The sequence below is a fragment of the Symphalangus syndactylus genome, chromosome 2 (genome assembly GCF_028878055.3).
Source record: "Symphalangus syndactylus isolate Jambi chromosome 2, NHGRI_mSymSyn1-v2.1_pri, whole genome shotgun sequence".
Taxonomy (NCBI): Eukaryota; Metazoa; Chordata; class Mammalia; order Primates; family Hylobatidae; genus Symphalangus; species Symphalangus syndactylus.
The window spans coordinates 136,692,187-136,719,379 of record NC_072424.2 but is presented as its reverse complement, the minus strand read 5'-3'; the positions used below and the strand labels follow the sequence as shown (position 1 = coordinate 136,719,379).

At 47.6% G+C, this 27,193-nt stretch overlaps 3 protein-coding genes across 3 annotated transcripts in view; all 3 read left to right on the top strand.

Moving 5' to 3' along the window:
- Positions 1 to 3,100: 3,100 nt before the first annotated feature.
- On the top strand, positions 3,101 to 3,605 carry LOC129475994 (oligosaccharyltransferase complex subunit OSTC-like). Its single transcript, XM_055268546.2, has one exon. It carries the CDS (start codon positions 3,113 to 3,115, stop codon positions 3,560 to 3,562), a length of 450 nt encoding a protein of 149 aa, XP_055124521.1. The 5' UTR covers positions 3,101 to 3,112; the 3' UTR covers positions 3,563 to 3,605.
- Positions 3,606 to 14,489: 10,884 nt separating this feature from the next.
- Positions 14,490 to 15,022, top strand: LOC129475971 (large ribosomal subunit protein uL11-like). Its single transcript, XM_055268490.2, has one exon. The coding sequence runs from the start codon at positions 14,505 to 14,507 to the stop codon at positions 15,000 to 15,002; it is 498 nt and encodes a 165-aa protein (XP_055124465.2). The 5' UTR covers positions 14,490 to 14,504; the 3' UTR covers positions 15,003 to 15,022.
- An 11,063-nt stretch (positions 15,023 to 26,085) lies between these two features.
- EZR (ezrin) overlaps positions 26,086 to 27,193 on the top strand; it is a 54,769-nt gene continuing 53,661 nt past the window's right edge. The window contains exon 1 of the mRNA XM_055268466.2: positions 26,086 to 26,200. The gene's annotated coding sequence lies outside the window, so the exon portion shown is untranslated. The remainder of the gene's footprint in view (positions 26,201 to 27,193) is intronic.

Sequence of the window (27,193 nt, the reverse complement as noted above, 5' to 3'; positions counted from 1 at the left end):
CTACTAAAAATACAAAAAAGTTAGCCAGGCATGATGGTGCATACCTGCAGTCCCGGCTACTTGGGGAGGCTGAGGAGGGAGGATCACTTGAGCCCAGGAGGTCGAGGCTGCAGTGAGCTGAGATTGTATTGCTGCATTCCAACTTGGGCGACAGATGGAGACCCTGTGCCAACAAACAAACAAACAATAACAACAGCAACAAAAAACAAAAACAGTAAAGTATTAGTGAACACAGGAAAGTGAATACACATTTGAGTGCTATTGTGGCAACAAATTTTTTGCAAAGTTATTTGTCATTGAGAAGCTTATTTTATCTGTGAAAATTAAATTTCTCCTATCACTTTGAATATATTTCTCAAATATTTACTTAGCATTCTATTCACTACAAACTCTCTCATTCCATTTTTTTTTTTTAGAGACAGGGTCTCGCTCTGTCACCCAGGCTGGTGTGCAGTAGTGTGATCATAGCTCACTGCAGCCTTGAATTCCTGGGCTCAAGTAATCCTCCCTCCTCGGCCTTCCACAGAAAATTTTTAAGTAACTCTAATCTGTTTTTTAAAAACAACTGAACACCAGTTGACTCTTGACAAACTACCAAATTTCATTGCTGGACTAAGAATTTTCTAGACCTTCTGGATTTAATTGAATATGGAATGAGTTTTAAGGAACTGTAGGGCAAAGGTGCATCTGCTTCACAGTTGATCTACGAAATGTTTAATGGGTTGTACTGGTGTACAGAGGATTATGAGTCCAGAGGCCCAGACCCGCAGGAGTTCGTAATCCATCACAGTGCATGTAAACATAAACAACATTACAGTGCAGCAAGATACGTGCCACCAGCGGAATGTGCAAAATGCTATCACCTTCACACAGCCCACGGAAAATATAAGACTCTTACACCATGACTCCAATTCTCCAGATTTCAATAAGTGTTATGATTTGAGGAGGAAATGTACCGAATAGATCAAGACTTAATTGCCTTGATAATCCACTAACAGAACAATTAATTTCATAGTTGTCCTTTACCTTTCAGAAAAAGGGAGCTAACATGCTTCCTTATGTTGTTAGCTTCTGTAAAAAACAGTTCCTCTCTTCTTATCATGACTTCGTCCTTGTCTCCGTCTTCTGTTCACCTCTGCCTCCCTGCAATGTATAATTATTTTTTTAATTTGTGGTTGGTCTTTTGGCACTGGGCTCCCTAAGGGAGATGAATTAATATTTCCTAAATCCCCTGACTTTTGCGTGAATTCTTGATCTCTGGCTTTTGTAGAAATAGAAAATAAGCCATTTAAGAATTTGGAGTAAATAGGGAAGTCAGAATCCTAATTTAGAGGCTCAAACTTTCACTTAGGTTTGGGGTATATGTAATGAAGCTCTCTACAAATGATGTGGAAACTGAAACAGGAAATGAAAATGTTACCCATTTAGTGCGAATGCTCTGTTAGCCACAAGCATAATGTATCATTAAGTGCTTCTCTTCTAATGCCACTGGGTATAATTGTGTTGAGTCAAAATGTTTTCAGCTAATATACTTTTTAATCCATAAGCCCCAATTAGGTTTTGAAAATATTGACAAGTATAGCTATTATAAAGTATCTGCATTCATGATTGCCAGAAAGTAGAGTTTCTTTTTTTTTTTTTTTTTTTTTTTTTGAGACAGGGTCTCTCTGTCACCCAGGCTGGAGTGCACTGGTGTGATTTTGGCTCACTGCAGTCCCCACCTGCCAGGCCCAAGTGATCCTCCCACCTCAGCCTCCGGAGTAGTGGAGACTACAGGCACGCACACCACACCTGGCTAATTTTTGTATTTTTCATAGAGATGGGATCTCACTGTGTTGCCCAGGATGGTCTTGAACTCCTGGGCTCAAGTGATCCTCTTGCCTTGGCCTCCCAAAGTGCTGGGATTACAGCCAAAAGTGGAGTTTCTTGTTATGTAATTAGCAAACAAAAGATGTTCCTTCTAGCAGTAGAGGCAGCTATGCCTCTGCCTGGTGACCTAGGTGACCTGCAGGTGACAGGAGAGCCTTTCCTCACTAAGTCTCTGTTTCCTGGACCTCAGCAAGACTCTTTAGCCAATCACATATAGTTACGTGATAAGCCAAATGGTCATTCATTCACTCATCCGATCATTCATTCATTCAACTAATATTTATTGAGTGCCTTCAGTGTACCAGGTAAAGTGGCTGTCCATGGAGTGCACGTTCTAACAAGCAAAATGACCACAAATGTATGAACAAATTGCTATGTACTCTAACTTTGGGTAGAATTAAGTGTTGTGAAGATGTTGGAGCGGAAGAAAGGGTTGGAGTTGATGAGAGCACCGTTTCAAATAGGGTGAACAAGGAAGTCTTTCTGAGGAAGCCGCATTTAATGGATGCCTGAAGGAATTGAGGGAGAGCCATTAAATACCCCGGGGGAAGCGTGTCCCAACAAGGGGAGGAGCAAATGCCAAAGCACTAAGACGAGGGTGTGTCCAAGATCCAATGTCTAGACATTTTTTCTTTCCTATCGTATTGGATTGAAACTGCCTTTGCAAAGATTGGAACAATGAGAAAATTATGACAGTGAAAGAGATCTGTTGATCTAACCAACTCCATCTTGCCTTTTTTTTTTTTTGAGATGGAGTCTCGGTCTGTCGCCCAGGCTGGGGTGCAGTGGCATGATCTCCGCTCACTGCAAGCTCCGCCTCCCGGGTTCACGCCATTCTCCTGCCTCAGCCTCCCCAGTAGCTGGGACTATAGGCGCCCGCCACCGTGCCCGGCTTTTTTTTTTTTTTTTGTATTTTTAGTAGAGACGGGGTTTGGTGGTGTTAGCCAGGATGGGCTCGATCTCCTGACCTCGTGATCCGCCCGCCTCGGCCTCCCAAAGTGCTGGGATTACAGGCGTGAGCCATCGCACCCGGCCTCCATCTTGCCTTTAACCTCCAAACTGCCTTTGGTCATTCCTGGGTTTGGGTCAAGCTAACTTTGGGAGAAATTTAGTTTATGGTTTAAATAATACCCGAACCACCCTTGTAAAACTAACCACGAGGTTAGGAGGATGAGAGGGGCCTGAACTCTGCTAAAAAGTAAGCATAGTTCAATGACTACCAGCCGCCCTTGCTGCCACCAACATGGAGACTTTGTACCGTGTCCCATTCTTAGTGCTCGAATGTCCCAACCTGATGGTGAAGAAGCCGCCCTGGCTGCACGTGCCGTCGGCCATGATTGTGTATGCTCTGATGGTGGTGTCTTACTTCCTCCTCACTGGAGGAATAATTTATGATGTTATTGTTCAACCTCCAAGTGTTGGCTCTATGACTGATGAACACGGGCATCAGAGGCCGGTAGCTTTCTTGGCCTACAGAGTAAATGAACAATGTATTATGGAAGGACTTGCATCCAGCTTCCTGTTTACAATGGGAGGTTTAGGTTTCATATTCCTGGACCGATGGACTGCACCAAATATCCCAAAACTCAGTAGATTTCTTCTTCTATTCACTGGATTCATTTGTGTCCTATTGAGCTTTTTCAGGGCTAGAGTATTCATGAGAATGAAACTGCCGGGCTATCTGATGGGTTAGAGTGCCTTTGAGAAGAACTCAGTGGATACTGGATTTGCTCCTGTCAATGAAGTTTAAAGGCTGTTCAATCCTCTAATAAGAAATGTGGAAAAGAATGAAGAGCAGCAGTAAAAGAAATATCTAGTGAAAAAACAGGAAGCGTATTGAAGCTTGGACTAGAATTCCTTCTTGGTATTAAAGAGACAAGTTTATCACAGTATTTTTTTTCCCTGCTGACCTATTGCTGTACCAACGATGTTGAGTGGCATTTTCTTCTTAGTTTTTCATTTGTTAAAAAAAAGCTCCATATTTACAACTATAATATCAAATAAAGTGATTATTTTTTACAACCTCCTTAACACTTTTTGGAGATGACGTTTCTGTTTTCAGAAATTGACATTAAATCAAGAAGCAAGATTCCATAAGCTGAGAACTCTGGACAGCTGATCAGGTTTACCTACGGTGCTTTGCCTTTAACTAGAGTGTGTGACCGTAGATTATTTCAGATATGTATGTAAGACTGTTTCCTGAACAATAAGATGTATGAAAGGAGCAGAAATAAATACTTTTTCTAATTAAAAAAAAATGACTATCAGCCATTATTCCAGAGGTCCCAAGATCTGCAACTTCCCTATTACTCCTATAAATGACATCACTATTGTAGAACCTGAGACTGGCCTTTTGAGATGTCTTTTCAGGCTTTTGCATTGCTGACTACCAGATGGCCCCAGCCAGACCAGCAACTCCTCTGGGGGTCCCCACCCTGAAGTGGACTTAGCACAAGAGGGCCGTTCTCCACTCCCCTGTGATTGCATTCCCCAGCCAATCAGCATTGTCCCTTCCTTAGCTCCCTGCCCACTAAACTGTACTTGGCCTCCAAACTGTACTAGCCTCCGAATTTTTGGGGAGATTGAGTAGTATCTCTTTTTCCATGTGGCATGGCCAGCCTCAAATCAATTAAACTCTTTCTTTACTGCAACACCATGGTCTCAATGGATTAATTTTGTGCAGCAGACAGGAAGAAACTGTCAGGTGATTGCAAAACCAGGAGCAACACATTCAAAGTTAATCTCAAGTGAGATCAACCATTTTCAAACTTTGGTGTTGCTCAATGATTCATTAGAGTTATCAGAGCTCAATACAAATTTGTTAATCTGGAAAGGTTTAAGACATTTATTTCCTACTGTTTTATACCTTCTAGTAGCTAGTATGTATGTATGGAGGAGGTAGGGGATTCAGACAAGTTCAGGCTAATAAAAGGGAACAAAAATTACTGGGTGAAAAAGCTCACCCTGGCCAGGCACAGTGGCTCACACCTGTAATCCCAGCACTTTGGGAGGCCTAGATGGGAGGATCACTTGAGCCTAGGAGTTCGAGACCAGCCTGGGCAACATGGTGAAACCCCATTTCTACTAAAAATACAAAATTAGCTGGGTGTGGTGGTGGGCACCTGTAATCCTGGCTACTCAGGAGGCTGAGGCAGCAGAATTGCCTGAATCCGAGAGGCAGAGGTTGCAGTGAGCTAAGATCACACATGGCACTCCAGCCTGGGCAACAAGGGAAAAACTCCATCTCAAAAAAAAAAAGAAACTTGCTTTTCTACCTCAGATCAACAGCTTGCCATAGTTTATTCCCTTCTCTTTATCTGGGCGCTCATCTCTCCCACATCAGAAGAAAGACTCTAGGTCCTTACTGCCCTCAAAGAATGTGAGCTATTTATTCTCTGACCTCATCACACTTTGTACCTCTCTCTGGTTATCTATGTGCATCTTATCCATCGCCCTCACGGGCTTTGCTGGAAAGTTTAAATTTAATAATAAAACTTTTTTTTTTGAGACGGAGTCTTGCTCTGTCACCAGGCTGAAGTGCAGTGGTGTGATCTCAGCTCACTGCAACCTCTGCCTCCCAGGTTCAAGCAATTCCCCTCCCTCAGCCTCCTGAGTAGCTGGGATTACAGGCTTGCACCACCATGCCCAGCTAATTTTTTGTATTTTAGTAGAGATGGGGTTTCACCATGTAGGCCAGGATGGTCTCGATCTCCTGACGTTGTGATCCACCCGCCTCGGCCTCCCAAAGTGCTGGGATTACAGGCATGAACCACCACGCCCGGCCAAACTATTCATGTTTTGCAGTGTGTCTGTGTTGATCTGCTACAATGATGTCTGTCTCTCAAACGTGTGATTTCTGGATAAAATTCCATCACTATCTTCTTTTCTAAAAACCTGCATCCACTTTGGTATGTCACCTTAAAACAGTTTACCTATAAACCTCAAGGAAATGATGATTAGTGTGTACTATGGAAGGATTTGTTTTGTTTAAAGTCTAATGAGGGCATATGCTGGGTCAGAGATTGCTCTTAAGAAGAGGAAACTCACGAGGCGCAGTGGTTCATGCCTGTAATCCCAGTACTCTGGGAGGCCGAGGTGGGCTCATCATTTGAGGTCAGAAGTTTGAGACCAGCCTGACCAACATGGTGAAACCCTGTCTCTACTAAAAAAAAAAAAAAAAAAATTAGTTGGGAGTGGTAGCACATGTCTATAGCTCCAGTTACCTGGGAGTCTAAGGCAAGAGAATCACTTGAACCCGGGAGACAGAGGTTGCAGTGAGTCGAGATCGTGCCACTGCACTCCAGCCTGGGTGACAGAGCGAAAGTCCGTCTCAAATAAATCAATCAATCAATAAATGAAATGAAATGTATTATAAAAAAAGAAGAAATTCTTCAATATAATACATAGGGTCAGAAAAATGAAAAAGAAAAATAAAGAAGCAAATAAAGAAGAAGAGGAAATCTCTCGAAATAGAAGCATATATTTTTGGATGTTCATAAAATATGCAGAGGATAAAGGAGGCCAAGTTTGATCCCATTGCAGATGAATATTGAACCTTAGACATATTCCCTTCTTTCTAATAGTAATTAAAAGGTTTAGTTTTGTTTTTTACTTCTTGTTGTCTGAATGAAAATCAAAACAAAGCAAAGCTGCGACAGTACTTTGTAAACGTGGATGTGCTTTGGAAACCTATCTTCAAGGGTTGGCAACAATGAGACATCAATATTAACAGCTGGCACTTGTATCATGTTCTTCTTTGATAGGGCAGATTTTATCGGCCCCACTTTGAGAGAAAGCTGCGGTCACTGAGGTCACCCAGCTCGTCAAAGGTAGAGTTCTGTTTCAGACCCAGGTCTCTGATTCCAAATGCTTGGCTGCGTCTGCCACCCACCCTCTTTTCACAGGAGAATCTGGTTCTCCGCAGAAACCAGGAAGGCCAGCAGAGCCGGAGGGCATGCTGTGGTTGCCGTCTTTCATTCCAGCCTGAAACAGATCCTTTTGGAAGGACTCTTGGCTCTTCTGGCCTCTGTCTTCCAAGCCCTTACACACAGACACACACAAACGTACACGCACACACCCACACACAGCCGTAGAGAACAGAGCCGGGTGTGGAGTCTCTGCCTGTTCTACCGTCACATTTCCACAGAGCCAGCCAGGATTCTGTGGTGTGGGAGTGGGAACCGGGATCTCCCTGCCACCCAGGCAAGAATGGGCAGCGCCACGTAGTCACCTCAGCAATTCTCGCGATGCAGGGGATGGATGGGGCCTCCAGGGCTTGTGGGCCACCGCTTCTCCCTCCCTCTGGAAAAGCTCCTCAGCTCCAGTGTTCTGCTAGCTGGCTAGTTTTGTACATACCTATTAGAGGAAATGGTGACTAACGTTTATGTATTAAGCACCTGCTATGTTCAACACACAATATTAATTATTCTTTTATTTAATAACTAATTGACTAATGTTATTAATTATTGTTTTAATACATTTATTAATTTATTGTATTTTGTTATAATTAAAATTTCTTGGGCACTCGCCCGGTGCATGAATTGATTCTAATGAGTAGCACAGTGACTCTGGGTGTTGTGGTTATTTTACAGATGGGAAAGGACAGATTGCTTGGGAATCTTGCTCCAGTTTATACAAAGGGTGAGTGGCAAACCCAGGTCTGTCTCATTCCAAAACCACTGAACGGTAGACAAGGAACTTAGTGCTGTGAAGGATGGAGACCTGTCGTGAAGGATGCGGACCTGTGTATAGCTAACTCTAATAGCAGGTGTTACGGGCTGAATTGTGTCCCCCAAAAAGAGACGTTGAGGTCCTAACCCCCAGTACCTCCTAATGTGACCTTATTTGGAAATAGGGTCATTGCAAATGTAATTAGTTTGGGGTCACATTGGAGTAGGGTGGGCTCTTAATCCAATAGGACTGGTGCTCCCATAAGGACAGAAGAGACATGGAGGGAAGATGAGGCTGTGACCACAGAGGCAGGGATGACAGTGATGCTGCCACAAGCCAAGCAATGCCTGGGGCCACCAGAAGCTGGAGGAAGCAAGGAAGCATCCCTCCCTGTGAGTTTCAGAGAGAGACTTCCAGCCTCCAGAGCTGATCGGATCTCGGAGGGCTGTGGATCCTCCACACAGGTCTCTGGGGTGCAGCCGTCGGCTGTCTGCTCCCCAGCACTGCCTGTGCCGCTGCTCAATGAGTCAGGCCCCCTGGGACCCAAGTTGTCTCCCCTGGGCTCAAGATCCATCTTTCCTGAAGCAGGCATCCCGTTGCTGTGTTAGCCACGATGTGTACCCTTTTCTGCCTCAATTTTTTTTTTTTTGAGATGGAGTCTCACTGTATTGCCAGGCTGGAGTGCAATGGCATGATCTTGGCTCACTGCAACCTCCACCTCCCAGGTTCAAGTGATTCTCCTGCCTCAGCCTCCCAAGTAGCTGGGATTACAGGCATGCGCCACCACGCCCAGCTAATTTTGTATTTTTAGTAGAGACGGAGTTTCTCCATGTTGGTCAGGCTGGTGTCCAATTCCTGACTTCAGGTGACCTGCCCACCTCAGCCTCCCAAAGTGCTGGGATTACACGCATGAGCCACTATGCCTGGCCTGCCTCAATTTTTATAAGGCATCACCTGCCTTATAAAAGCAGGTGTAGCAGCCTGGTCCTATGGCGGAAGGACCTTCCTCTCCTTTTTCACCTTTCACAGGGTCTGGAGTTCTTTCCCTGACTGGGAGGGGCTGGGCCCTAGGATCTTCCCTGAGTCTGGTCAGCTCCTCCCTGCCCTGCATCCTCCTGCCCTGTGGGACCTCTTCGATGCCCCGCCCCTCCCTGCCCCCCTGCTGCTAAGCCTCCCAGACCCCAGCCTGCCCTGGTCATGCCCTTTGCACACTGTGCTTGGCCTTCCCAGCTTCACGGATGGGCGTGGTTCCAGGTCCTAGCTTCTCCCTGACTGCCCAGTCTGCCCAGCCTTCCTTGGCTCCAGCAGGCCCTGTGCTGAGCTATGTCGTTGAAGGTTTGGGAGCAGGAGCGTGCCATAATCCAAACCACAGCTCTGGTTGCTCAGTCAATGCTGAACCAAAAAATAAGCCATGTTGAAGCGTTGCCTGGCACAAATGATGTGCTTAATGACAATCCGTTGGTCGAATGAATGGATAAAGGGGCAAACGTGAAGATTGTTGTAATTGTCCAGGGTGGAGGAACTGAGCTTCTCAATATAGGCTTATCTCATTTCAGACCCAGCCAGCAGCAGGACGAGGCGGAGTGGGGCCTGGGAGGTGGGGCTCTGTGATGCAGGAGAGGAGTGAGGGCTTTGCCAATCAGCTGTCTAGGGGCAGCCCTGGCTCCGCCACCTCTGGCCACACACCTTGGGTAAGCCACTTAACTTCTGAGCCCCCGCTTCCTCCTTCGTGGGGAGGAGATATTAGTATCCACCTCTCAGAGCAACCTGAGCCAGTAAATGTGGAAAAGGCGATTTTTACAGTTTGTGGTGATCTGTATCCAAGAGATTGTTCAATAGGTGGTAGGACCCCCACACCCTCGACTCTAATTCCTTGGAGAAGGAATCAGAAGAGCAAACACCACCCATGTTCTCAAGGGTCTGGGTCATCTGGGGAAGGAAGATACCTGGCAAGCACCCAGGTGAGGGAGAGAACAAAGCTCCAATAATCAGGACCCTCCAATGTGCTTAATTAGTAAGAATAAATAATGCATGGCTGAGAAAACAGACTAGTTACATGACTGATCAGATCCAGGGAGCAAGCTGAGAACAAGAAGTCGAAGCACAAAGCCAAAGTCAGGCCACCCTGACACATGTCCAGTGCTACAGCCCAAGGCTGTTGGGTCCACGTCGGCCCTTGGGGCTAGCACAGGGTTCAGATGGACTGAGTTGGCTCTAGCTGGTGGGAGAGGGCTCTGGAGGCTGGGAAGGAGAAAATGGATATAAAAGTGGAACTGTCAGGGATTAGAACAGAGGATGTGGCAGGAGAGGGAGGAAAGGAGTTGAGAACAATGCAGAAGTTAGGAACCAGTGAATGCCAAGCAGGTACTTGAGAGCCTTCAGGGGTGATCTGACCGTGTGTCCTGCCTGGCAGAGGCCTTGGAGTGGAAACAAGGATTCTTGTACGACTCCCTGAGTGGCTGGGGGTGTCCAGATGGCAAGGCTATGCTGCCCGGTTACTCACACAACAGGCAAGCTGGGCCATGGTCCTGGGTGTGTGCCTAGCTCCTTTAGCAACAAATGAGCCCTTCTCAAATGATAGAGCATTCACTTTTTCAGAGATTTATGTTTTAAATGATCACAATAATTTTTAAAATAGAGATGGGGGTCTCACCACGTTGCCCAGGCTGGCCTCGAACTCCTGGGTTCAGGCAATCCTCCTGCCTCAGGTTCCCAAAGTGCTGAGATTACAGGTGTGAGCCACTGCACCTAGCCAAAACGCTCATGATAATTGTAACTGAGTAGAAATGAAATATCAGTCTGAATTATACAACAAAAACTTATTTTTAAAGAATGCTGGCTGGGCGTGGTGGCTTACGCCTATAATCCCAGCACTTTGGAAGGCTGAGGTGGGTGGATCGCTTGGGGTTAGGAGTTCGAGACCGGCCTGGCCAACATGGTGAAACCCCGTCTCTACCAAAAAATACAAAAATTAGCTGGGCATGGTGGCGTACACCTGTAATCTCAGCTACTCAGGAGGCTGAGGCAGGAGAATCACTTAAACCTGGGAAGCGGAGGTTGGAGGTTGCAGTGAGTGGAAATCATGCCACTGCACTCCAGCCTGGGCAACAAAGCGAGACTCAATCTCAAAAAAATAAATAAAATAAAGAATGCTTCATATTTAACAATCAAACAATAAGCATGATATGAAGAGACAAAAGTTAAGGTGAAATATTTAGTGGAGCAGCTCCTGCAGAGATCTTCCTGAGATTCATTTGCTTACAATGGAATCTCATGAAGATCCATGGTGAAAAAAGAGGAACAATGAGGAGAAAATGTGCCCCATGAGAGGTTAACATCTACTGCCGCAAAGACATAGCCCACAGATGCAAGAATGCATAGACCAATGGAACAGAACAGAGAACCGGCAGACAGACCCAGGGACACATGGGAACATAATACACCATAAAGGTGACATCACAAATCAATGGGAAAAGGATGGATCAAGGCTGGCGGTGGTGGCTCACACCTGTAATCCCAGCAATTTGGGAGGCTGGGGTGGGAGAATCACTTGAGGCTGGGAGCCTGGCCAACATGGTGAGACCCTATCTCTACTAAAAATACAAAAATTAGCTGAGTGTGGTGGTGCACGCCTATAATCCCAGCTACTCGGGAGGCTGAGGCAGGAGAATCGCTTGCACCTGGGAGGTGGAGTTGCAGTGAGCCGAGATTGCACCGCTGCACTTCAGCCTGGGTGACAGAGTGAGACTCCGTTTCAAAAAATAAATAAATAAATAAATAAATAAATAAATAAATAAATAAAAAATAAAAGGGTGGATCATGAAGTAAATGGAGCTGGGAAAACTGGCTATCTGTATGGAGAAAAATAAAATTTAACTGCACAGAAGGGTGGACTCTATTTCCAGAGAAAGTCCCAAATGTGGATGGTAAACTAAAATGTTAAGAGAGGAAAATGAAGGAGAATATCTTTCTGAAAAGGGGGAGAGAAAATACTTCTAAAAATGAATGTTAAAAACACAAAGCTGGCTGGGCGCGGTGGCTCACGCCTGTAATCCCAGCACTTTGGGAGGCCAAGGCAGGCGGAGATCACCTGAGGTCAGGAGTTCGAGACCAGCCTGACCAACATGTAGAAACCCCCATCTCTACTAAAAATACAAAAATTAGCCATGCATGGTGGCGTGCACCTGTAGTCCCAGCTACTCGGGAGGCTGAGACAGGAGAATGGCTTGAACCTGAGAGGTGGAGGTTGCAGTGAGCAGAGATCGCGCCACTGTACTCCAGCCTGGGCGACACAGTGAGGCTCCATCTCAAAATAAATAAATAAATAAATAAATTGAAAGCATGTGTACATTAAATAATATATACTTTACGGAAAATACATATAAACAGACATGTTAAACACATTAAGATGACGGAGAAAAGAAAATGAGAATAACAAGAAGTGATTAAAACATAAAGAGCTGGATTCAATTCAAATAGGTAGGATCGCTATCAGAAGTCTCTGGGGATAAACGTTCAGTTGACTCAGTCAGCGCCACATCTTGGTTGGTTCTGTTTTGCTGAGAGCTCGGTGCTTTGGAGAGTTACAGAGGAAAAGTCCTGGCTCATTCAATCAACCAAATTGATGGAATAAAAATGTTTATTAAGCTCTCTGGGTGTCAGATACAGGGATAGAGATACAGGCAATGTAAGCAGATGTCTTCAAGGAGCCATAACCAAGTTCCTGCCTTAAATTAAAACACTTTTACTAATGACAAAGTCTCTTTGATGTAACTAACCATAAACGTAAACATTTGGACCCAGTAAATCTGGCTTCCAATGTTTTGAGAGCCGGTATGGTTAGAGAGAATAAAGTCCAATTCATTATTTAGGGGAAGCTTGATTTCCAGGCCTAAGTTAAGAAGGGGAAAGATACAGTTGCTGAAGATGGGTATTCATTCTTTTCAGCTCCAGCGGAGCACAGCCTGGGAGCCAGCAGAGGTGCTGGTTGCAATGTGAAGGGGCCAGTGAATGAGACAAGGGAGACGAAACCTGCAAGTTTTATTGCTGATAAAGCCACCATTGGAGGGCATGAACTTGATCTACAGGCAAGTGGACTGCCTAAAACTGCATGACGGAATTAGACGAATGTGCCCCCTGGCAGAGACAGCTCTAGGCCCCCATGGGCCATCCACAGAGGACCAGGCCCCACAACATGCATGGCTGGAAGAGATAGAGCAGTGTGCGGGTGGTCAGCTCCCAAGAGGAAGCGTGAGCCAAAGGGCTGGGCTCTGTATGCCCAGGTTCTCCTTCCAAATTCACACACAGACAAGTGCGTCCTTCTCCTCTGAGGCTCCAGGAGAGGCCCGACAGTCACCCTCACGAGCCTCCTCAGGGGAAGGAAATGGCGTGTCCTCTACATGGAAGCCGGGTCTCCCCCTTCTCAGTTGCAAGTTCTAGGATCCGATGGCCAGACCTTGGGATAAAGGGAAGAGAAGGGAGGAAGAGCCACCAAGAATCGATGCCATCAGAGTTCTGAGCTTCGGGAGATTCACAAAACCCAGTTTGTCAGCATTCCTATGGGCGTCATCCCTGCCCGCCCGCCAGTTAGCACCTGCCCCACCTAGGAACCAGGGGATGGCTATCCAGGGCAGCTCCACTCGGAGATGAGATGCAAAGTAGCTTTTCCATTGTGGGGAGCTGCTTTTACTTTTTCTTTCTTAAAAACAATTTCGAAATGAAAGCAAGTCTTAGGAAATCCATGCCAATAGTCCCAGCTTTGCTGTAGGTAGATCCAGGAGGAGAAGTGTGTTGTGAAATGGCTGTGCCTTTGAAAGTAAGCTGCCTGGAAGGGCAGGGACCCTGCGCTCAATGCCCATCTGCTGTGGTGGTCATTCCACCAACCCTGAACAGCTCTCACAGCCACAGCAATGGGGCAGATGGGATGTGGAGCCGTCAGAGGTGCTCACCGGTGAGAGGGCTGTGGAACGCTGCCGGTCTAGAAGCAAAACACAACCCTGCTGGCAAGGAAGTGTGCAGAAACCTGGAAGCCACTCTTTCTTATTGGCAGAGTAAGGGGTTGGGGTGTACAGCTCAGAACCCCACCAGGGCGGTCAGCATAGATGGGGCCTGCCAGGGAGGAAGAGCTGAGTCTAGCCATTTAGGGTGTTGTGTCCACCACGAATGGGGGTCACTCCCTCCTCGAATGTCCCTTAAGTCTAAGGCCTATGGTCACCAACATGACAATTCCCCAAACTGAAAATGTGACCAGGAGAGCTGCCTTTGCGTGTGCACAGAATGAGAGGCTGCGTAGATGGGCCTGTGGGTCTTCTACCACACCTAGACTCAGGGAGGACAGTCCTTGCCAGCACTGTCACCAGGGAAAGTCAAGCATGCCAGGAGTGGCAGTGTTTTGAAGCCTAGTGGGACATTAGAAGTTGCCTGGTTGAGGCCGGGCACGGTAGCTCACACCTGTAGTCCAGCACTTTGGGAGGCCAAGGCGGGCAGATCACCAGAGGTCACGAGAACAGCCTGGGCAATATGGTGAAACCCCATTTCTACTAAAAATACAAAAATTAGCTGGGCACGGTGGCACGTGCCTGTAGTCCCAGCTACTGGGGAGGCTGAGACAGGAGAATCACTTGAACCCGAGAGCCGGAGGTTGCAGTGAGCTGAGACCACATCACCGCACTCCAGCCTGGGCGACAGAGTGAGACTCTGTCTCAAAAAAAAAAAAAATTTACCTGGTTGAACCCACGTATAGGACAGACACTAAGTGGATCTGCAGAGCAGAAGGCAGGGAGGAGCACACATCTGACGTGCACACGTTTCATCTGGCTTGCAGAGGATCTTGGGAAAAAAAAACTGTAACTCATTTGCCAACATTTAAGAACTGGGGCTCTCGGCTTTCCGCTCGGAGGAGGCCAAGGTGCAACTTTCTTCGGTTGTCCCGAATCCGGGTTCATCCGACACCAGGCACCTCCACCATGCCACCGAAGTTCGACCCCAACGAGATCAAAGTCATATACCTGAGGTGCACCGGAGGTGAAGTCGGTGCCACTTCTGCCCTGGCCCCCAAGATCGGCCCCCTGGGTCTGTCTCCAAAAAAGGTTGGTGATGACATTGCCAAGGCAATGGGTGACTGGAAGGGCCTGAGGATTACAGTGAAACTGACCATTCAGAACAGACAGGCCCAGATTGAGGTGGTGCCTTCTGCCTCTGCCCTGATCATCAAAGCCCTTAAGGAACCACCAAGAGACAGAAAGAAACAGAAAAACATTAAACACAGTGGGAATATCACTTTTGATGAGATCATCAACATTGCTCGACAGATGCGGCACCGATCCTTAGCCAGAGAACTCTCTGGAACCATTAAAGAGATCTTGGGGACTGCCCAGTCTGTGGGCTGTAATGTTGATGGCCGCCACTCTCATGACATCATAGATGACATCAACAGTGGTGCTGTGGAATGCCCAGCCAGTTAAGCGCAAAGGAAAATATTTCAATAAAGGATCATTTGACACACACAAAAAAAAGAACTGGGAGCTGGGCATGGTGGTGGCTCATGCCTGTAATTCCAGCACTTTGGAGGCCAAGGCAGGAGGATTGCTTGAGTTCAGGAGTTCAAGACTAACTTGGGCAATATAGTGAGGCCTCATCTCTACAAAATATTTAAAAATTAGCTGGGCATGGTGGCATACACCTCTAGTTCCAGCTACTTGGGAGGTTCAGGTGGGAGGATCACTTGAGCTTGGGCGTTCAAGCTTGGGCGTTCAAGCGAGCCAAGAATGCACCACTGCATTCCAGCCTGGGTAACAGAGCAAGACACTTATCTCAAAGAGAAAAAAGAATTGGGAAATGTCACATAAAAATCAGGATTTCAGGGTTTTCTTGAAAACGAGACAGGTAGCAGGACAGGGCTCATGTTCTAGCATAGCAACAGCCATGCGCAGAAGCTGAGAGCTGGCCAGCCTACCTCCCAGCTAGCACATCCCTCAGATGGCCACTGTGCCAATACTCAGGGTCAATGGCAGAACTAGGACCAGACCCAGACCTTACAGTCAGTTGCCCTTGGACTCCACATCCCAGTCTCTGTATTCCCCAGTCACATTCTCAGGGTGACCTGAGGACCCAGTCTGAGTAGGTGGCTGGGAATGGCAGATTGACAAAGTGACAATGCTGATTTCATGGAAATTCATGGGAAGTCTGGGAAAACCCAAACAGCCAAAGGCCAAGTTTTAATTAAGCGTAAACTTCAAGATTCATCTGTCTTGCTCTCCCTTACAGCTCACTGATTGGTGAATGAAGTATGTGGCCCGTGTTTCAGCCTAGGGTGAAGCACTGCCCAGGACATTACAAGATGACTTCCTTCTGGAACGAGTCCTTTTGATATTCAGTAAGATTCCACAGGGTCAGGTAACATTCGTTACCTGCTACAGAAATTTGTTTGCCCTGGTTATCAGAAGGCTTAAATTTTTTTTTTTTTTTTTTTGAGACAGAGTCTCGCCCTGTCGCCCAGGCTAGAGTGCAGTGGTTCGATCTCTGCTCACTACAACCTCCACCTTCTGAGTTCAAGCGATTCTCCTGCCTCAGCCTCCCAAGTAGCTGGGACTACAGGCGTGTGCCACCACACCTGGCTAATTTTTGTATTTTTAGTAGAGACAGGGTTTCACCCTGTTGGCCAGGCTGGTCTTGAACTCCTAACCTCTTGACCCACCTGCCTCGGCCTCCCAAAGTGCTGGGATTACAGGTGTGAGCCACTGCGCCTGGGCTAAATTTTTTTTTTTAATTAAAGAAAATATTTCAAGTGCCAATTATCTAGTTTACATGTCAAATCTCTGGGATCCGGACATCCAAATGCTTAGTGAGACATTGTCTTCACTACAGAAAACACACGGGGCTCAGTTTTCAATTCAGTTCGATAAATATTTACTAAGCCCCTATGATGTGCAAGGCTCTATTCTAAGTACTTGAGATACCAAGACCAGTAGTCACTGGTCTCACCTTTGAGGAGCTCACAGTTTGAGCAGAGGACAGTCCAAGTGACTGTGAAAACCATCCGTGTCGTGCCGGGCATTTCAGCACATACTGCTTTATTAAGGTAGCCTTTCGTAAGGAAAAAAAGAAGGAAGAAAGCGGAAAGAAAGAAAAAATCAGGACGATTTAAAAATAATTCGTTTATATTCTGCAATTAAATACCTAATTAATAACATCTAATTTATTTAGGAAATTGTTTCACATTTTTGGTTTTCTTTTTTGGAGACAGGTCTCACTCGGTCACCCAGGCCAGAGTGCAGTGGCATGACCTCAGCTCACTGCAGCCTTTACCTCCTGGGCTCAAGTGATCCTCCCGCCTCAGCCTTCTGAGTAGCTGGGACCACAGGAGTGCCCCACCATGCCTAGGTAATTTTGTATTTTTAGTAGAGATGAGGTTTCAACATGTTGCCCAGGCTGGTCTCGAACTCCTGGGCTCAAGCAATCCTCTTCTTGCCTCAGCTTCCCACAGTGCTGGGATTACAGGAGGGAGCCACCACACCCAGTCAGATTTTTTTTTTTTTTCAATATAAAACATTAACCCTTGGCCGGGCGTGGTGGCTCATGCCTGTAATCCCAGCACTTTGGGAGGCCGAGGCGGGCGGATCACCTGAGGTCCAGAGTTCGAGACCAGTCTGACCAACATGGAGAAACCTTGTCTCTACTAAAAATACAAAATTAGCAGGGCATGGTGGCGCATGCCTGTAATCCCAGCTACTCCGGAAGCTGAGGCAGGAGAATGTCTTGAACCCGGGAGCCAGAGGTTGCTGTGAGCCAAGATCGCGCCATTGCATTCCAGCCTGGGCAAAAAGAGCAAAACCCCATCTCAAAAAAAAAAAAAAAAAATTAACCCTTGCAGAGAGGAAACCCAGCAACATTGATTGTTCCTGGGGAGGGCTAGAGAGGCTTTAATTTATCTATCGCATTTTATTTCTTTTCTTTTTCTTAAGACAGAGTTTTGCACTTGTTGCCCAGCTGGAGTACAATGGCATGATTTTGACTCACTGCAACCTCCACCTCCTGGGTTCAAGCAATTCTCCTGCCTCAGCCTCCCGAGTAGCTGGGATTACAGGCATGCACCACCATGCCCAGCTAATTTTGTATTTTTTTTCTGTAGAGACGGGGTTTCTCCATGTTGGTCAGGCTGGTCTCGAACTCCCGACCTCAGGTGATCTGCCTGCCTCTGCCTCCCAAAGTTCTGGGATTACAGGTGTGAGCTACAACGCCCGGCCATTATTGCTTTTTTTAAAAAACCTGAAGCTAACGGGATAAAATAATACCATTTGTTAGATCGAGGTAGTTGTCTATTGAATTAACTCCTGAAGATTTAAAACATTTCACCATTTTTAAACATTACAAAATAACATGTTTTATGATAATACAGAGCAGACATAGCTCCCTTTCCTGAGAAAACAATCACCAGGAACACCAATCAATGCCCTTGGGCTTCCGGGCTGTCCTTCTGAGTTGCCTGCTCTGTACAATTCCTGCCTCTTCACCATCAAGCATTGCTTCTTACTGCTGTCAGTGTGTCTGCCTGCACCCTGCACCCTCTCTGCTAATCTGCCATGGCCTGGGAAAGGAACTAATAAAACTTAGACTCACAATGAAAACAGGAATTAATACACTTTAGGGGAAACCCAGAGAAATTCTAAAAACATGAATTCTGTTTTTTTTTTCTTTTAACATCTGGTTTTCAATGGTGTTTTGGACAGCTGGGCTGCTAAATAAGACTTCGAGTAAGGTTTTCCATGGTTAGCAACCCAGTGGACAGCAGTATGATACACAGGAAGGAAAACTTACCTGAGTACCCTTGTTCTGGGACTAGCAGGATTTGTCCATTCATTTATTCAACAGATATTTATTGAACAGCTACCACACACCAGACACTGTTTTAGTTGCTGAGGGTCCATCGACAAACAAACAAGACCGAGAGGAGCTTCAACTCTTGTGGGGAGCCCAAGGCGGGTGGATCCCCTGAGCTCAGGAGTTCAAAACCAGCCTGGGCCACATGGTGAAATCCCATCTCGACAAAAAATACAAAAATTAGCCTGGTGTGGTGTCATGTACCTGTAGTCTCAGCTCCTTGAGCGGCTGAGGTGGGAGTATCACTTGAGCCCAGGATGTCGAGGCTGCAGGAAACTGTGTTCACACCACCACCACTACACTCCAGCCTGGACAACAATGAAAGTGAGACTCTGCCTCAAAAAAAAAAAAAAAAAAACCAAAACACAATGGTGAAGCTGAGGCAGGAGGACTGCTTGAGGCCAGGAGTTCAAGACCAGCCTGAGCAACATAGTGAGACCCCTGTCTCTAAAAATAAATAAATAAATAAATTAGCTGGGCATGATGGCACGCACCTGTGGTCCCAGCTACTCAAAAGGCCAACGCAGGAGGATCGCTTGAGTCTGGGAGGTTCAGGTTGCAGTGAGTCATGATCTTCATGATCTTCATGATCTCACCACTGAACTCCAGCCTGCACAATGGAGTGAGACCCTGTCTCAAAACAGAAAAAAAAAAAAACAAGGAAGAGAATTGCAGAGTCAAGTTCTCTGAAGGCAGTGAATCGGGTGAAGTGGTGGGGCGCCAGAGGGTGGCTCTTCAGATGGTAGGGGACAGCAGGGGACAGTGGCTGGGAAGTGCTCGAGGAGGAGGCACTGCTGCAAAGACCTGGAGGATGAGAAAAGGCCAGGCTGGCACAGATGGGGGACATGCCTTCCAGGCCATGGGAATATGAAGCACAAGACCTCTAAGGCAGCGACGGGGCTGAGTGATCACAGATCAAAAAATCAGCAGCGGGAGCAGAGCCAGCTGAGCTCAAGCTCAGGGCGAGTGAGAGTGAGGGAAAGAAGACGCAGCTGGAGATGCCGATGCACTCGGGGCCAAGAAGGAGTTTGAATTTTATCCCCAAACCCAGGCGTGCACCATCTGACCTAGCCGGGAAATGTGGCTGTTTGGTCTGCTGGACTGGAGGCACCAGGGTGAAGGATAAAATGGGGTTGAGGCAAAAAGAGAATGAAGGTTACCTCTAGGTTTGGTGCCATGTAACAGGGTGTGTGGTGGAGCTCTTTGCTTAGAACGGGGAGGCTAGGAGGGAGGAAGTTCTTGAACAAACAAGAACCCTGGAGACACCAATAGACGGTTGTTGCTGGGGTAAAAGGCAGGGCTGGGGACGTGACTGAAGCCTTGGGATCAGACTACATGACCTAGGGGAAGAATTCGTACATAGATAAGGGCTGGGAAGGACCCAGAGGGGAAGAGAAGAGAAAGCACAGAAATCCTAGGCACAAAATATGCTCAGGGAATGGTTGGACATGTGGGAGGCTGCTTAGGAGAAGGGTCAGATGAGGCCAGGAGGTTTGGCCTCTGGATTCAGCAAGATGGAGGTAATGTTAATATTGACAAGAGAAGTTTAAGTGCAGGAATGAGGACCATCAGTTTAATCTCTTGGGGCCTGGTTCCTCTGTCAAATGAGAGTATCCAAATAGAGGAGGGTTAAGCTTCCTACTACCCCATTATGCCACATACTTTTTCTTCAGAAAATGGGGAAAGAGGCCAAGCTGGGTGGCTCATGCCTTTAATCCCAGCACTTTGGAGGCCAAGGTGGGCAGATTGCTTGAGCTCATGAGTTCGAGGCCAGCCTGGGCAACATGGCGAAACCCTGTCTCTACAAATAATACAAAAATTAGCTGGTGGTGGCGCATGCCTGTAGTCCTAGTTACTTGAGAGGCTGAGGTGGGAGGTTGGCTTGAGCCCAGCAGGCTGAAGTTGCAGTGAGCCCAGACTGTGCTGCTGCACTCCAGGCTGGGTGACAGAGCCAGACCTTGTCTCAAAAACAAAAGGGGGCAAGTGCGGGTGGGGGAACAAAACAATGATCAAGGATAAGAAATCATAACAGGTTGGGCCGGTGGCTCACGCCTGTAATCCCAGCACTTTGGGAGGCTGAGGTGGGTGGATCACCTGAGGTTGGGAGTTCAAGACCAGCCTGACCAACATGGAGAAACCCCGTCTCTACTGAAAAAAAAAAAAAAAAAAAAAAAAAAAAGAAATCATAATAAAGAAAGCTATCCTATTTGAGAGTTTATTAGTCAAACAGGTTGTGTGATCATCAGTACTCGTTCTTTTTTTTTTTTTTTTTTGTAGAGACAGGGTCTCCTTCTGTTGACCAGGCTGCTCTCAAACTCCTGGGCTTAAGTGATCCTCCCACCTTGGCATTCCAAACTGTTGGAATTACAGGTGTGAGCCATTGTGCCCAGCCATTAGTTCTCTTTTACACAGAAGTTATTAAGGATATTTGTGAAAATTATTAAATAAGCCAAGGAAACAATTAAAATAGAATAGTTGGTGGCCAGAATTCTTCTTAGCAGACCCAAATTATATAAGTTGTACCATCAAAACAGTACCAAGGCATTCTTCCTAGCTTATTATACTATAAAGATCCTTAAACATTTTTTTTTTTTTAATTGAGACAGAGTCTTGCTCTGTCATCCAGACTGGAGTGCAATGGTGCCATCTCAGCTCACTGCAACCTCCGCCTCCTGGGTTCAAGGGATTCTCGTGCCTCAGCCTCCCAAGTAGCTGGGATTACAGGCACGTGCCACCACACCCAGTTGATTTTGTATTTTGAGTAGAGATGGGGGTTTCACTATGTTGGCCAGGCTGGTCTTGAACTCCTGACTTCAGGTGATCCATCCTCCTTGGTCTCCCAAAGTGCTGGGATTACAGGCGTGAGCCACTGAGCCTGGCCTTAAATACTCTTTCTGAACACAACGTATTTGGACTCCACCGAACGGCCACTTATCAGGTTGTCTGAGTCCTTAGTTGTTCCTGTGCTTGCTCACCCACTCTGAAAGGATTGGTCACCCTTCCCAAGGTCAAAAAGGAATGTTAGATGATATCAGGAATTTGCATGCCAAGTTCATAGAACTTTATGATTCCATGAAATGTTTCTCTGTAGCTATCATCTCAGCCAATGAAATGCTTACTGTATTATTTTTTTTCTTAAACATTTCAGGCCAGGTACAGTGGCTCCCACCTGTAATTCCAACACTTTGGGAGGCTGAGGTGGGTGGATCACCTGAGGAGTTCAAGACCAGCCTGGGTAACATGGTGAAACCCCATCCCTGCAAAAAATACAAAAACTAGCCCAGTGTGGTGGCATCGCCTACAGTCCCAGCTACTTGGGTGAGGTGGGGGGATCTCTTGAGCCTGGGAGGTGGAGGTTGCAGTGAGCAGAGATCACGCCACTGCACTCCAGCCTGGGTGACAGAGCGAGATCCTGTCTCAAAAATAAATAAAATAAAATAAAAATTTCAGACCAATAAAGAGGTAGGAAAGAGGCTATAAAGGAAACCCGTGGACTACCAGGCACCTTAGTCAAGTATTACCAAGACAGTGGAAACCTCCATGCTTCTCTCACTGTGTCATCGCCCTGTCCTCCAGATTTAGTCACCGTCTTGCATTTTCCCCCAAGGTCACTAAGGGTGGAAAATAACCCCAATCCTTGTTTTGCCAAGAGTACTCTTTATGTATTTCCCCACTGCCTACTGACTGTTCTTTTGAAGTGACTACAGCTAGATAGAGCTTTAGTCACTTTTTTGTTACTGGTTGAGATTAACCCGGCACCAATGTGGAGACAGGCTCCAAGGTGATTTGATAGAAAGCTCCCGTATCAGTGGATGTGACTGTTCTGGGTACAATGGTTCTAGTCTGTGACACTGTTCTGAGCTTCCGGGAGGGCTGCCCTTCCTCACTTTAGTTTTAACCTTGTCTGAAGAACTCCCAGGAAGTTACCAACAGCCCTTCACCAGGCTCAAGAGGCAGACTTAGGATTACCCTTCTCTAGCTGAAAAACTGAACAATGGAAACCCGGCAATGAAGGGTCATTCAAGGTCTATACCTAGACTAACAGCAGAGAAGTTTCCAGTAGTCCTGGCTCCAGTGTTTCCTCACTTCCTTCCAAGGCACTGAGTATCATATATTAACAAAAGGATGACTTTCAAACACAAGGAACAGCTTCACCAATGAGGGCTAAAAGGAGAGGCAAGTGAAATATGCGCCAAGGTCCTGCCACATCCTAAGTCAGTTGTTCTCAAATTATGGTGTACATCATCAAAACCACGTGGGGACTTGTTAAAGATACAGATTCCCAGGGGCTGCCTGAGACTTAGTCTTAGTGAGCCATAATTCCTGAAGAAGGGCACTAAGAGTGATTCTAATGCATATTCAAGTTTCAACACAGCTGGAGTTGAGTCTTCTGTGTGTGCTGGGGGGCAGGGGTTTAGGTTCTAAACCCTGATGAAAATAAATTACCCTTAGAAAATCTTAAAACATTCATAAGATACACTGTAGGTGTTTCCCTGGTGGGCAGAACAGTACAGTAACATGTAAATGCTATGTGTCATACTTACAGTAATGTAAGATACATGATAAGGAATGCATGTACAAATATGACTTTATACTATTTTAACTTATGTAAGAAAGATTATATAGCATCCCTCTGTATCCACAGGGGATTGGTTCCAAGACCTCTGAGGATACCAAAATTCTCCAATGATCAAGTTCCTGACATAAAAGGGTATAGTATTTGCATATAACGTACAAAATCCTCCTGTATATCTTAAATCATCTCCAGATTACTTATAATATGTAATATAATGTAAATACTTGTTATACTATATTCTGTATTGATTTTTATTGATATTTTAATTGTAGTATTATTTTTATTTTTTATTTTTTTCCAAATCTTTTCCATCCAAGATTGGCTGATTCCACGAATTTAGAACCCACAAATACAGAGGGCTTACTGTACATATAAGTTGAGTGAGTTAAATGTTCATATCATATGACTCAGTGACACAAGAATACCATGAAATACATATTATCATTTCCATTTTACAGACGAAGAGATGGATGCTCAGTCAGGTTGACAGACTTGCCCAAACGGACCAGGTTGGTCAGTTTGCAGGAAGCAGAATTCAGACTTAGCTCTGTTTGCCTCAAAAACCTGCCATCGTTTCATTTTTATTTTATTTTATTTTATTTTATTTTATTTTATTTTATTTATTTTTTGAGACAGAGTTTTGCTGTTGTTGCCCAGGCTAGAGTGCAATGGTGCGACCTCAGCTCACTGCAACCTCTGCCTCGCGGTTGGTTTCAAGTGATTCTCCTGCCTCAGGCTCCCGAGTAGCTGGGGTTACTGGCGTGCACCACCATGCCCAACTAATTTTTTGTATTTTTAGTAGAGATGGGGGTTCCCCATGTTGGCCAGGCTGGTCTCGAACTCCTGACCTCAGGTGATCCGCTCGCCTCAGCCTCCCAAAGTGCTGGGATTATAGGCTTGAGTCATCGCACCTGGCCATTTCATTTTTACCACACTGCCACAGGCCACTTCATTTTTCAGCATTCCCCTAAAGGGTAAAGTTCAGAAATGCTCTTCAAGGTCTTGGGGCACCACTATTTCAAACACTCAATTTAGAAGACAGTATACTTCAAACAGAGCGAGATAAAAATTAGATTAGAGGCATATCCTATTATGAGAGTTGGGAACCCAAATTGGCTAACCAGGCTCCAGGCAGTGATAAGGCGGTGAAGGTACTGATGTCCAGGTGGAAACATTATCAGTGCAGGTAATTTAAATACCTTTCATAGTTTCCTTTCTACTGCAGTTACCATTATATCTTCATTTTATTTATTTGTTTACTTATTTATTTATTTATTTTTGAAATGGAGTTTCACTCTTGTTGCCCAGGCTGGAGTGTAATGGTGCGATCTTGGCTCACTGCAAGCTCCACTTCCCAGGTTCACGCCATTCTCCTGCCTCAGCCTCCCGAGTAGCTGGGACTACAGGCGTGTGCCACCACACCCAGCTAATTCTGTATTTTTAGTAGAAACGGGGTTTCTCCATGTTGGTCAGGCTGGTCTTGAACTCCTGACCTCCGGTGTTCCACCTGCCTCGGCCTCCCAAAGTGCTGGGATTACAGGCGTGAGCCACCGTGCCCGGCCTATATCTTCATTTTAATAAAAAAGAAATTCAGGCCAGGAGCGGTGGCTCACACCTGTAATCCTAGCACTTTGGGAGGCCGAGGTGAGCAGATCACCTGAGGTCAGGAGTTCAAAACCAGCCTGGCCAACATGGTGAAACATCGTCTCTAATAAAAATACAAAAAATTAGCTGGGCTTGGTGGCGGGTGTCTGTAATCCCAGCTACTCAAGAGGCTGAGGCAGGAGAATTGCTTGAACCTGGGAGACAGAGGTTGCAATGAGCCGAGATTGCGCCATTGCACTCCAGCCTGGGCAAGAAGAGCGAAACTCCGTCTAAAAGAAAAAAAGGGAAAGAAAAGAAAAGTTCAGTCTTTCAGAGGGAATACACTTACCTGACTAGAGGTCAAAATCTCAGAAGAGGCCTCCCTCCTCTCTCTGACCTCTGAAATGCTCTGGATCTGCAAGTGGGAGATTACATGCCCTGACAAAGGGTTGCCCAAACAGCAGTGTATCCCTAGGAAGACAGGCTAAGCATCAATTACTATGAGGCTAGCAGGAGTTAAGCATTCCACATGCACGATCTCATTTAATCCTTACAAGTCTATGTAGGTGGGGCTACTAGTATGTTCATTCAACAAATCGGAAAACAGAGTTTGGAACTTCGCCCAAAGTCACTGGTTTCTCTTTCTACCAGGATAGATTTAAGAGCTTACTAAGTGTCAGGTACTGTTCCAGGCGTCTTACATGTACTAACTCATTATCCTCATCACAACCCTCTGATACAGGTGCCATAATTATGCCGCTTTACAGACAAGAAAACTAAAAGCAGAAAGGGAGGAGTAAACCCAGGAGAGGAATTCAGGAGAACCTCTGGTCTCAACGTTTAGCCAACATCACAATCACCTGAAGGGCTTGTAATACACTGATTGCTGCGCCCAGCCCTGGAGTTTCTGAATCCTAAGGCTCAGCAACACCTAATTTCCACTTCCGCAAGTTCCCCGTGAATGCTGTTGCTGCTCGTCTGCAAGCCAGACGTTGAGAACCCCTTTTAGAGTGAGCTCTCCCGCAGCAACTTCTACTGACCCCCAAAGCATGTGTTTTGTGTGTCTTAAAAATTTGTTGAGAACCATTAGCAAAGAACAAACAAAAAAACTTAATTCCTAGAATTTCAGAGAAATCCCATGGAGCTTTTTGCCAGTCACGTCAAAAGAGGTCACAAACGTGCCCCTTAACCAGAGCTTCGGAAGGCGGCGGCTGGGCCGGCCACGTGCACCGAGACTGGGGCCCGGTGCAGCCGCCCCAGGGCCGAGGCCTCGGAACCGGCCCCCGGTCTTAGCCCCAAGCGATCCAGCAATTCCCCCAGGCCGTCCGCCCCTCCAGATTTATTTACGTTTTCCTGACTTCCCCCTGCCCGCTGTGGGACAAACCGCCTCCCCACTTGCATCTGCGAGGGGAGTAGCGCGCACTTCCGCCAAGTTCCGCCCCCACCCAGCCCGAGGCCCCGCTGCCGCCATCTTGCGGGGGGCGCACCTCACAGGTCGGGAGCTGGGCGGGAAGGGGCGTGGTCCCGGGACCCGCCCCGCCGGGGCTCTTGGGAGCGCGGGCAGCGAGCGCACTCGGCGGACGCAAGGGCGGCGGGAAGCACACGGAGCACTGCAGGCGCCGGGTGAGGCGTGCGGCGGCCGGGGTCGGGACGGGGGTTCTGGCCGGGGGGTTCCTGGCGGAGGGCCCGGGCGGGCGGCGGGGCTCGGCGGCAGGTGTGGCGGCAGCCTAGGGGGCGCGGCTCGGGGTCCTCGCCCGGCACCCGCGGGGCAGGTGGAGCTAAGCCGGCCCGCGGCCCCGCGACCTTCCCCTCGGCGCCGGGTCCCCTCAGGTCTCTCCCGAAGGAAACGCGGAGCCTGGGTGCCTGGGCGCCGTCCCTCGGCGGCTCCCAGGCGGTTGCAGTTTTCGAAAGAGTTTTTCAAAGGCTTGACGGTTGCGATTGCAGCCGCGGGGCAACGGTTGCTACACAAAGTGAAACTTGCCGAGTGCTCGGCTCCTCACGGGCTTCCTGGCAGCCCCGGGAAGTTCCTCGGCGGATCCCTAGCCTGCGCCCCCTATCCATGGACCCCACCCCGCCGAGTGCCCCCCCCCCCACTCTGCGCCCGCTGTCTCCTGACCCCTCCCCGCCTGGTGCCCCGCGGGCTCGCGCCGGCTCTCCCGGGACTCCTTCCTCCCAGGTGTTCCCTTGCCCCTTGCCCTCTCTCTCCCAGGCCGGCGCTCCCTCTCCCCGGGCCTTCCCCCCACCCGGGTACCCCTGGGTCCGCGCCCCCTCTTCTCCGCCTCTCTCCGCTGGGTGCACCTCGAGTGTTCCCCAGACCCCTCCCCTCCCGGCGCTCTCTCCCCTGACCCTCCCGGCCGAGTGTTCCCCCGGGCCCGCGCCCCCTCCCCCCGATCCTCCCCACTGAGTGTTCCCCCTGCCCTCTCTCTCCCGGGCCCGCGCCCCCCACCAGCCCCTTCATGCTGGGAGTCCCCTGGGTGCGCACCTCCTCTCTCCGGACCCACCCCCAACTGGGGGCACCTCCAGTGCCCGCCGGCTGCCCCTTGGGCGCGCGCCCCCGCTCTCGGGCCCCTCCTCGCCGGGGGCCCGGCCCCGCCCCGCCCGGCCCGTGCCCCCTCC